Below are 11,806 nucleotides of genomic sequence, written 5' to 3' on the forward strand. Positions count from 1 at the left end.
AATCTCTTTCTAAATACTTGGACAGAATATAGAACTTCAGCATAATTTAGAGTCTTTCATCTCTGTGCTTGTCATGCTGTCAGCAAAAAGTAATGTTCTTTTATTTGGTCTTTTAGGCAGTTGGACCAAATACAACTTGAGCTTACAAAAGCAAATGAAAAGGCTGTTCAGCTTCAGAAAAATGTGGAGCAGACAACACAGAAAGCTGAGCAGAGTCAGCAAGAAACTCTCAAGATTCATCAAGGAGAACTGAAAAATATGCAGGATCAACTAACAGACATGGTAAGAACAACTTTAAAAAGCACTAGCTAACTATGTGCAAAATACTGTATCACTGCTTCTTTAACTGTGTTCCAATTGTTTTATCTTCTATCAGAAAAAGCAAATCGAGACTAGCCAGAATCAGTATAAGGATCTTCAGGCAAAGTATGAAAAAGAAACTTCTGAGATGATCACTAAACATGATACAGATATCAAAGGGTTTAAGCAGAACTTGCTGGATGCAGAAGAGGCGCTGAAAATTGCACGAAAGAAAAATGATGAGTTAGAAAAACAGGCTGAGGAGCTGAAAAATCAAGCAGAACAGGCCAAAGTATGTATATCTGTTACTCTGCAAGTAATTTAAAGTTTAAATCTTTTTTTTTCCGGTGAATCACTGTTTTTTGCCTGGCTTCACCATTTCATAGTAAGATTTTTGCAGTGTTTCTTTTTTGAACTTTTCCAGGGTAGATTAATATTGGTAAGGGAAAAGAAGCATACACGACTAACTGGCTGTCTTCTCTAGATTACACAAGAATCCATGAAATACAGTTCTTTAATGTTAACATTTTACATTCATAGATCTCTGCCTCAGCACAATCAGTTGGAGCCAAGTGTTCTTCTCTGTTTTTTAAATGCATTAATTATTTTAAAATATGTTGTGAACTATCTCATTTTAAAGTCTTACACACCCGAAATTTTGTTCAGTACTATGATCCCATATTATGTGCAACTATTTAGTGTGTAGCTTGACTTTAGTAATTTTTTTTTTCTCCTGTTTCTTTGACATTACTGCTTGTTTTCATCCCTTGTTAGTTATTTGCTATATTCTTTGTTTTATGCTTAGCAAAATATTTAGTGTATAAATTGGCACACAGGTTAACTTTAAATACACCACTGATGTGGTGTTTTGAACGGGCTATGACAATATGTTTTGGACAGAATCATGAGGAGAATTCTCTCCAGAAGGTGAATTTGAGAATTGGAAGTCAGTCTCTAATATAACTCCTTGCATTTTAATTCAGTTAGATTCTCATGAAATAATTTTGTGGCTTTTCTTTCTGAGTAATTTACATTGAGAAAATTTGTTGAGAGTAGTTTTAAAAACGAGATGAGAGTCTTGTGTGGAGGAACCTTTAAACCATTTTTTTTAAAATTATTATTATTTTATTATTTTTATTAACCACTGTAAAGTTTTCTTGTGGATGGTGGGTGTTTTGTAATGAAATATCAGGGGTGGCTGTCAACAGTTGAGTTCACACAGGGACTGTGTGTCAGTGTATACACTTTTTTAAAACTTAAGTTACAATAGCTCTATTTGCCCTTAAACCATGTTTCTCATTTGTCTGCTTGACTCCATTTTTGTTTTCCCTTCTCCCTGACTTTGTTTCTGTAGTCCTTAAGCTCTGTGTTAGCATCAGCCAGAAAAGAAATTGAACTAATGTCAGACAAGATGAGGGAGTTGATATCAGAAAAAGAGACTTTGGCACAGGAGGGGAATACTTTAAAATTAGAGAGAGGTTCCTTGTTATCAAAACTTCTAGACTTGGAATCAAAGATTTCATTAATGCAACAAGACCAAGAAGAACTTTGGACAATAAATGAAGAACTTAATTCAGAAAACAAAAAAATCCTGAAGCAGAAGGAAGAAGCTGAGGCCAAAAGCCAACAGGAAAGCACAGAAAAGGTAGACCTAATTTCTGAGAAAAGCAAATTACTCTCTGAAGTAGAGGCAGCACAGGCAGACCTCCTGAAGGTAACTCAAGAAAATCATGCTCTCCGGTCTTCAGAGTCAGCCTTGCTCCAACAGCTGAAAGAACTTCAGGCCAACAAAGATGCTGTGGATGTGGTATGTCAGAAACATATCAAAGAATGGGAAGAACTGGACCATTATCAGAAGAAACTTTTGGAAGAGAAGGATGCAGTTGTTAAAGACAAAGATGATGTTATTCAGAAGCTGGAAAGTTCTTGTGAGGCCCTGGCCAGAGATCAAAGAGAGCTACTGCAAGAACTTTCAACTCTGACTGCAGAGAGAGATTCAGCCCTAGGTAAACACTCAGATCTTAAAAATACACATATAGCCTTAAAAAATGAAATGGACTGTCTGTTGCAGACAAGTCAGAGTCTGCAGTCTGAGAAGGAGATGCTCCTTAAAAGCATAGAAGAGCTGCGTGTGAGTTTAGACAATACAGTTAGTGAAAACCAAGCATTAAAAGTGAGGAGGGAAAAGATGCAAACAGAACTTGAGACTGAACATAAAGAACTTAAAAAAGCGATGAAAGACAATATGGAGTTGAAGGATTCTCTTGCTAGTCTCTCTTGTCTTCTTGAGGAAATGAAAGCCTCAAGAGAGATATCCAATTCTGAATGTGTTCAGTTACTTCAAGAGAAAGAGGCTCTTTCTTCATCAGAACGAAGGCTTTTGGCTGAAAGAGAGGAACTTTTAAATGAAAATAAGGCAATTGCTGAAAAGCTTGCTAAGGCCACAGCAGATGCTGTGCTTACTGAGAGAGTCTTTACTGAGAAAATAAACGAACTGATCTTGGAAAAGGAATCTGTTTTTCATAAGTTGTTGCAATTTGAAAAGCACAATGAAACTCTTCTCCAAGAGAAGAATAAATTGCAGAACAAATACTTAGAACTTCTCGATGAAAACAAGTCTTCTGCAAATGTGATTTCTGATATGAAGAGAGAACATGAACTGGACGTCTCAGCCAAGAGAGCTCTGGCCCAAGAGAATACCATGCTCCAAAATTCTATTGAAACCCTCAAGGAAGATCTAAGTAAGAAGACTCTAGAAAATCAAGAGCTAATAGCCTGTAAATGTGACCTTTCAGATCTTCTGAAAGAGGCCCAGGATGCTAAAAGAACATTAGAAAATGAACTAGCTGCTGTGTCACATGCCAAGCAGGTCCTGTCATCTTCATTCGAAACCTGTTCCTCTGATAGGGAAATGCTGACCAAAGAGAGGACTGAATTGCAAGATAAGTGTCAGAAATTAAATGGCGAGGTTGCGATTATGAAAGAAAACTTAACCATAGAAAAGGAAGCTAGAAAACTGGACAAGGAATCATTTTTGTTGGAACGTATGGAACTTCAAAGCAACATCAGCTTCTTAGAGAAGGAGATAGAGGAGCTGAGAGACAAAAATAAAGCATTTCTGACTGAGAAAGAAGTTCTATTTCAGGAGAAAGAAAAATCTGAAACTAAACTGGTGGAAATAATTAAAGAAAAAGAAACCCTCTTTGCAGAGACAGAGCAGCTTGCTTCCAGTATCGAACGACTGAAGAGTGACTTTGCTTCCTTGTCTAAATCAAAAGTGGAGCTCCAGAACTTGCACAGCTGTGTCTCCGAGAGGCTACATGATCTTCAACACAAGCACGAGGTGACAGAGAAGGAGAGAATAAAGTTACTTCACGAAAATGACAGCCTGCTTGCTGAACAGAGGAGTCTGCTCATCACGAAGGAAGAAATACTAAAACAGAAGGAGAAATTCTCCAAGGATTATTATAAACTGCATGAGGAAGTAGCACTTTTAGAACAAACTAATAGTGACCTTTCAGGCAAATTGCTGGTCTGTCAGGGCAAAAATCAGATGCTGCAGGAGGAGATGAACAATCTGGCTTTGAAAGTAAAAGAAATTGAGACTCTCCAGGCCCAAACAGTAGCACAAAAAAATGAGGTATTGAAACATATAGTTAAACAATCGAATATGGTTTTACTAATACTGAGCACTAACCCAGTGGTTTCCTCTCTGCACTTCATTGCACAATCAGCACTTCATCTCAGTATAAACAGGCTGGAATTATGGTCTCTCTCAATATATTACTTTGGGTTTTTTTCCAAGTTGTAACTGTGAGTCTGAAAGACACTTTAATATTTAAAAAAAAATACTTCTAAATCTAAAAGCCTATGTTGTCGCTGAATGTTGCAAGAAAACAATGTAAACTGTGAATAAAAGGAAGTTTTGTTTCCTGAATCTGGTGGGAGAAATTGAGCACCTCCTGTTGAAGTACTCTGCAGCTTAAAAGCTAGAGTAGTAATAGATGAGGTTTTAGATTAGATCTTTGTGCAATTTTATGTTAAATTACAACAAACTACAAATTTGAGTTACTCAAAAAAATATAAAACAATGTACTCCTCCTGTAAATGTAATTGGATAAAAAACAGCGTAAGAGAACCATTTAAATTTACATTATAGGACTTTCAGTCTGTTAAAGACATTGACAATTCTGGTGTTCTTTTTATTCACAGAAGTGTTTTGTATTCACCACCAACAAATTCTGTAAAGTATTTTGAATTTTAGTTTGTGGGGCATGAAGCCCATAAAATCACTTTGAATACAAATTGGAATCAAGATATCCTGTAGGAATGCATTATGCCTTCCTAAGTATTTTAATATTCTTGTGAAGTGTTTCCTTTTATGAGGGCATAATGAACAACACTGAAATAATGCGATAATTGGCTTTATCTCCTATTTAATTATTTTTCAAATTTTTAACAGCTTTTTATAATTCCACATTTTCTGAAAATAGAGCAGTCTGTTGGAAGTGAATATCTATTGAACTACTACTGTCTAAAGTGGTTAGAAGTCTAAGAGCAATCACAGTGGTGGTAATGAGAAATCCAGGAATTGAAGAAACGGGCTTCCTCGGTGGTGACACAAGCATGGGGTTGCGATCTATTTCCGCATGGAATTTAATCTTCTCATGTCCCTTTATTTTTATACTTTATGCAGCTTCAAAATGCAAAGAAATTCCCAGTTGAAGTCCTTATTTAATTGGAAAGCAGCTGGTAAACCGTGGAGCTGTGCATAAAGTATTGTGGTTCATCTTTTGCTTTCAGAGGTCCCTTTGGGTAATACCTTTTTTTTTTTCCCCCCCCACCCTCCCCACCCTCCTTTATATATAGGCTGCCAAAATGGCAGAAGATGTTTTCCAGACTGTGGAGAAGGTGACCAAAGAGAAGGATGCCATTCACAAAGAAAAGATTGAAACTTTGGCCTCTTTGGAGAACTCTAGACAGACAAACGAGAAGCTACAGAATGAAGTAATCGCATTTAAATGCTTTTATATGAAAAGTTTTGCCCAGTTTGTAAGGAACAACTGTTGAATTACAGAGAATTAGATTAGGCAAGAGTGGATTCTGTCATTTTCCCACCACAATATTCAGTCTTGACTGGCTTGTGAAAACTTAGTAGATGGGTGCATATTGATGCAAAAGCTAGGTGCTTTATATAGCCATATGACCTGTGTTCTTTTGTATTTTGCATGTGGTTTTAAATACCGTGCATACAGCATGTGAGTTCATGTCCCTTAAATCTTGGTGCAGCAAAAAAAAAATAATCTTATGTAATAGGAGTTCTGGATGCTACAGCAGCTTTTGCAGATCACAGAATCAAGAGACATGGGTTTGACTTGAGGACTAATGAGTCTTGCTGTATAGCTTTGGATAAGTTGCTTAGATGTGACCACTCTGCTTCAATTCCCTGGCTGTAAGCATGGGGTGCAACTTCACACTCTGAAGTGCTGCAGAGAGAGTAGCAGTGCTCCTAATCCACAAAAGTTATCGCTCTATTTCTCACCAATAATGCACTCCTTGCTCTGTACATCTTCTTTGTGATCTTGACATGTGTAATGTTATAATTTCTTCTTTTTTCCACTTTTCTGTTAATCAGAATTGTGATCTGACAAGGTACAAATTCTGCTGAGCTATGCACTATACATGAGCACAGTGGTCCCAAAGAACTTCACAGTCAAACATGTACAGCAGTTCCTCTAGGGACCCATTTTCAGTCTGTGTCCTCCCACCACTTTGTGATACTTCAGGCTTTGAAGAAGGGAAGGATGTCCCTACTAATATCTTTCACACTTTTGCCCCAGAGTATCTAGTCTAACGTTGAACTGGCATCTTTTCTGCAGATCTTGAGCACCCAGTGGCCTCTTTTTGATGGCTTTCATCTTTTGCAGCTCCTGTAATAATGGGTAGGGAACAGCTGGGCTAACCTAAATGCCACAGCTTGTGCTGAAACAGTAATGATTTCCAATGAGATCTGATGACTTGAGAATTAAAAGCGATGACGTTAATAATGGCAGGGCTTCACTTTCTGGATTAAAAAAAAAAATCCACAGGGTCCTGTAATGCCATGAGAATGGCTGAAGATTATCTGTTACGTAATATAATGTGTCGCTGAATGCAAACAAATAAGGTTCGCAAGCTTGTGTTTGCCTGGTAGATGGAAGCTCAGTAAATTGATATACAGCAGTTTGTCGCATGCAACAAGATCTCTGAAAGGAGTTCATTTCTTATGGTTGCAAGCACAACATTCAGCCTACTGTTTCTCAGAAATTAAGGTATGGTAAAGCAGAACTTTTTATTTGTTACCTTAGAGGAATAAAGATCAAGGGAACAGCTAATTTTTGCAACAAGCGTTGAATTAAAAAAAAAAAGTGCTTTGAGTTGTATAGCATTTAAAACAGAGGTGCTTTGGAGCTTTACCTTTTATATCAGGGTATATACATCAGATTACTGTCAGCTGCTCTTCAGTGGACTTTGAATTCTTTGTGCTGCTTGACTTGAATGCACAAAGTCTCAACATTTTTTGTTAGACAAATGCTTCTCAGCACAAACAGACTGAATTAATCTAAGGACTAAAGATGAAAAAGTGGAACAGCTCAGCTCAGGCCCCCATTTTGCTGAGTATCTTTTCCAAGTGCTACACCTAAGAGCTGTATAGTTTTCATTAGTATAATGAGGGTTTTTTTTCCTCTTTAAGTTGGACATGCTTAAACAAAACAACCTGAAAAATGAAGAGGAACTTAATAAATCAAAAGAGCTTCTAAATCTGGAGAACCAGAAAGTGGAAGAACTTAGAAAAGAATTGTAAGTATTTCAATATTAAATCTGTTAAACCATTCCTTTGTAATGACATTTACCTTTCTTTTTTTTGAAAAATTGCCTTTCAGTACCTGTCCTGTATCTGCACTTATAAAGCAGGTATTAGGTCAAACTTAAATATTAGTTTGACATGTATAAAACATGAAATCAGAATGTTGCTCCTGAATTACTGAAGGTTGTTGAAGGAAATCCTTCACTCCAAGAATTGTTTGAAATAATTTGTTTGCTGGAGGAAGTACAGAGTTCTGCCACCTGAGGGCACTAGATTATTTTAAAAGCTTTATTGTAAAGAAATTCTGTTTGGATTTAATTACAAGTACACTTGGAGTGGTAAGTTTTAAGTGGCTTTATTTACAGAAAACCTGGTTCTGCTTTTATTTTTCATTGACGGATTTATCCAGTTTATTCCTGTTGCCCCACTATGCACTTATTTTCTAACTGGTACAATACAAATGCCATATATAGTATGTAAAACTAGAGTTAATCGCTTATCGTTTGAGAAACTGCCTCTTAGGTACTACAAACTAATGATGTGTAACACTGTATGCAAACAAATTAACTGCAAAGGATTTGGTATAAAGTAATTTGTCCTGTGGAATCTCATTGTATCAAAGCTTTTGGTGTGCCACCATGAATAAAAATCCAGCCTATTTATTGCTACCCTGCAGTACCTGCATGTCCTCCAACTTTCAGAGATGTAATGCATTAAATCACAAATCTCTGTTCCCACCTGTGCTCCAAGAAGAATTTCTTGACTCATGGAGTGAGAGCTGGAATCTGGACTGAGAGCTAAGAGCAGCTTTGACTAATTATTATTATTGTTAGGTCCATAAGTCATTTTGTGACAGTTCTTAATCACTGCTCTGAGGTGAAGACAGGGCACAAAGGAAATTGGCACACAGAATTAATACTAAGTTTCTGCATGACTGACGGGCTTTGCTGCTTGCTTTTAAAAAACTGCATGCTTGTATAGACAGCAGCCTGCTTTGAGAAAAGGCAGGATTTTGTTCCATGAGCAATTCCTACCTGCCTCAGTGCTCCTAAGAAATGCCAAAGCAGAATAATTATTTCCAGACTAGTTGCTCTAATGCTGGAACAGCAAGGGGCTAGTAGACTCTGGTATCGTGGGAAGACAAAATATATTATACTGTAATTTGTCAAGCAGAAGTTATTTATAGAAGATTCTTCCTTGAAAAATCTTCAGCACTGAAAGGTGTTCTCATGATCCTGACCACTCTGTGGGCTTTTTAAATTATTTTTGTTTTTCTTAAGGTTAATCTTAGTCATAGACTGTTGCTGAATGTGGTGTCTAATCATCAGTGGTAAGAGACAGTGGACAAGTAGAAGCTTGTCTAGTTGGTTTTTAATTGATCTTTGTTGTCATAATTCTTTTGTGTGTTGCCTTGTTTTAATTAGAGTAAGGAATTAGCTTGGTAATAGGCACTTCTTGAGCAGCAGTGATGCGGGTAGAGAGAACACCTTTGAGAGGTCAGTTGATGAAGGTAGTGCCCTTGCTTCTGCAGAGGAGAGCAGAAGGAAAATTTTGCCCACCGGAGCTGTTGAGTGTAGGTAGGGCCATGCCGCTGCCTCTAGAGCGGTGCCTTTTGGAGGTGGGAGGATGTTACAGTGACATTGGTGTCCTTCATAAAAGAGCCTTCTGTGTAAAACTAGGATGAAGAAAAGCAGAAATACCAGCGGCACATCATGTATTCATTTAGTACTATGTACTGTCAAGTGCACTTGCAGCTATCAGTTTAAAGTTCCTTGGCACTAAACACAGGAGAGCATTTCACACAAACTGACCCCAGTATTTTGTGTGCTTTTTTCTTATAATGCCCCAAATCTACACTTTAATGCTGAAAGCAAAAAGAGGAGAACTGGTGAGTACTGCAGTTCAGCAAACAATCGTGGTTAAAAATAGGTATGTTCCTGCATCAGCAAGCAGCTTCATACCAAGATAATTTGAATCGATGTTCAGTGATGTCAGCTAGCATGTTTAATCCAGTCTAGGTGGACTGGACTGGAAATTGGTCAAGGTGAGACCAGATAGAAGAAATGGTTGGGAAATCTTAGTCATATTACGTGCTGAATTCAAAAAGTAAATCAGACTTCCTTTTGTTTAAATGTGCCCAGTAATAGACCATAGAGTCCTTGTATTTTGAAGTGCTTGAATAAGTTTCTGACTTATGGGTTCTTCTGTCTCCCACAGTCATAAAAGTATTTTTAATATTCCAGTCAGGGTTTAACTCTATGTAATATTGGCACATAGGAGTACTGAGATTCCTTTTTATGAAAACAAAACACACTCATAAAAATTGCTGTTTAGTGAAATGAAGCTTATTTTTTTTATTTTTTGAAAGATATTGTCAAATATTATAAAAGCTTATGTTAGTCATTTGTGTTACAGGCAGGCATGCAAATATTTTTTTCAAAAATTTGTTGAAAATAAACTTACTTTAAGGAAACCACACATTAGTAGCAACATAGGCTAATGAAACCTGCAAATCCATTTTTTTTCTTCAGCTATTGTTTAGTCTCGTTTTCAGTTTTGTATCTGTTAAAAGTAATGGAATAGATTACTTTCCTGTTTTGCCTCCTGTGATCTTGCACATTCTTGTATGTTTGGGTGTCACACCTTGTACAGAGTATTTAAGTAAGGGGATCTGTAAGCTCTTTTTTTTTTTTTTTTTAACAATTCTCATTTTTTGCCTCTGGCTCCAGTGTTCACTTCTGAGAAAGTCTAGGCTATAAACCATGCCAACACTCTTGTCAATCCCTACCCTGTCTTTCTAAACCCAAGCATTTGCTAACCATTGGAAGCATGCAGAGCTAGCAGTCTGAACTTACCTTCTATTTCTTTGAGTATCTGATAGGTTTAAAGGAAAAGGAGTTGTGCGCTGCTACTGCTTTTCAGGGTAAAACCTATCCCTGCGCATCTGAGGTACAGATTGTCACCTTTATTATAGATCCCATTAGACACGTGACCTAGATGTATTTTTCCAAGCTGTGAAGCTGAATCTCTCCCACAGTTTTTTCTTGCCTCTCTCGTTCCTATGGTAACGATGCACTCTCTGTCCTCACAGCGAAGCGCTGAAGCTGGCAGCAGCTCAGAAGTCCCAGCAGCTTGCAGCTTTGCAAGAGGAGAACGTGAAACTTGCTGAGGAGCTGGGCAGGAGCAGGGACGAAGTCACAAGTCATCAGAAGGTAGAGTGGCTGGAACGTTTCCTGATCTGTGGTGAAAGTGCTGTGCGTGCTCTTTCCGCTGATGCCTGGGTGACGTTGCACTGCATGTTTGTGCTTGAAAGATGAGTTGTTCTGAGAACGTTTTAAAATAAATTTGGAAGCCACCTGCATTGGGAGGTTAGAACTGCAGGGTAACAGAAGGTTACGTAACCCATGAAGGATACTTAGGAGGCTTGGGAGCAAGCGTAAATTAAATTTGCTTTAGCCAAATGTATTAACAGACACTTGCTATTTTTGTCGGTAGTAATTTTGTTATACAACTGTGGAAATCTCCATCTACCCAGTACTAAGGAAATCTAGCTATTTAATACTCCTCCTTATTCCTGCTCTCCTTCCCCATTAAGAAGAAGAGTATTAAGGATGTATTTCATAAAACTCCTTGGTTGGACTCTGTCTCTAAAAAGTGCTTTGCACATGTATGCTTGCTTAAACTTCATACTGTGCACGTACATGAAGAGTGCTGCAGCCAGGTAGTGGGTACTGGAGGACCAGAATCAATGTAAGGTGTGTTTTGTGGTCGTAGTTTGTAGGGAAGAAAAAGACTCTATTAAATTTTATTTTTTATTTTATTTCTTACTTGAACATGTTGTTGGAATCTTAAAGTATGGGCTTAGTTACACAGCTTATAACACTGGTACTTGCCAAAAGATAAATTAGATTTACAGCCATTAAGTATAGTGGTTTTAGTTCTTGTGGAGCAGTTCTGGTGACAGCCACACCATGAAGACATCTTTGGAAGATCTTGTCCAAAAGCAAGAATGTAGATGATGTGGATTTATATATTGCCTTTCTGAGACAGCACTTGTGCAGAAGAGGGGTATGCCTGTTCCCCAGTGACAGTGGAACAGATCTCTTCCATCCTGCCACAAAGCCTAATATTTTTAAAGACAGGAGGCTGACTTTACCCCAAAGGTCCTGTTTGGAAATACTGAGGATGGGTGATTACAGATCTGACCAGTTTCTAAACCTTTTTGGCTGCTGATGGGAGTAATGCACGGCTGCTTCATCCGAAAGAGCCTTTAGAGATGATTAATGAGAGTCCCAGACGTGTGGGCTCAACCACTGACTCATGCTGCATCTGAGTAGTGGTGTGGTAAGAGAACGCTGTCATCCTAAACAGCCAGTGGGAGCTCTGCTCTCCACTCCCACATGTTTTCTTAAATTACTTCAGAATCTTTGAGGCAACCTGTTATTTTCAGAAAGAGTTGTAACTTGAAAAGGATTCGGCAACATTGGTCAAACCTTTCTGCCTGTTGTATGTAGTCAGTGTCGATACTCAGGAAGTCCCCAAAGGAAGGGACCCTTCAGCCCACAAGGCGTAGGCTGGCAGCGGTCACTGCAGTCTCAGTCTGTGGCCTCTGTTGTTTCCAGATGACCTTGCGAAGGAGTCCTGCTGTCTGCATCCTGC

At 38.1% G+C, this 11,806-nt stretch overlaps 1 protein-coding gene across 12 annotated transcripts in view; it reads left to right on the forward strand.

Annotated features, from left to right (window-relative positions):
• CLIP1 (CAP-Gly domain containing linker protein 1) overlaps window positions 1–11,806 on the forward strand; it is a 73,833-nt gene that overhangs the window by 48,197 nt on the left and 13,830 nt on the right. For 7 of the 12 annotated variants that reach the window (XM_069794698.1, XM_069794700.1, XM_069794702.1 and 4 more), the window contains 6 exons: window positions 117–282; window positions 377–592; window positions 1,655–3,940; window positions 5,170–5,307; window positions 7,034–7,140; window positions 10,239–10,359. In XM_069794698.1, coding sequence (XP_069650799.1) covers window positions 117–282; window positions 377–592; window positions 1,655–3,940; window positions 5,170–5,307; window positions 7,034–7,140; window positions 10,239–10,359 — 3,034 coding nt within the window. The remainder of the gene's footprint in view (window positions 1–116; window positions 283–376; window positions 593–1,654; window positions 3,941–5,169; window positions 5,308–7,033; window positions 7,141–10,238; window positions 10,360–11,806) is intronic. The other 5 variants (XM_069794705.1, XM_069794706.1, XM_069794708.1 and 2 more) reach the window with 1 other exon arrangement.

The sequence above is a fragment of the Haliaeetus albicilla genome, chromosome 10 (assembly GCF_947461875.1).
Source record: "Haliaeetus albicilla chromosome 10, bHalAlb1.1, whole genome shotgun sequence".
Classification (NCBI taxonomy): Eukaryota; Metazoa; Chordata; class Aves; order Accipitriformes; family Accipitridae; genus Haliaeetus; species Haliaeetus albicilla.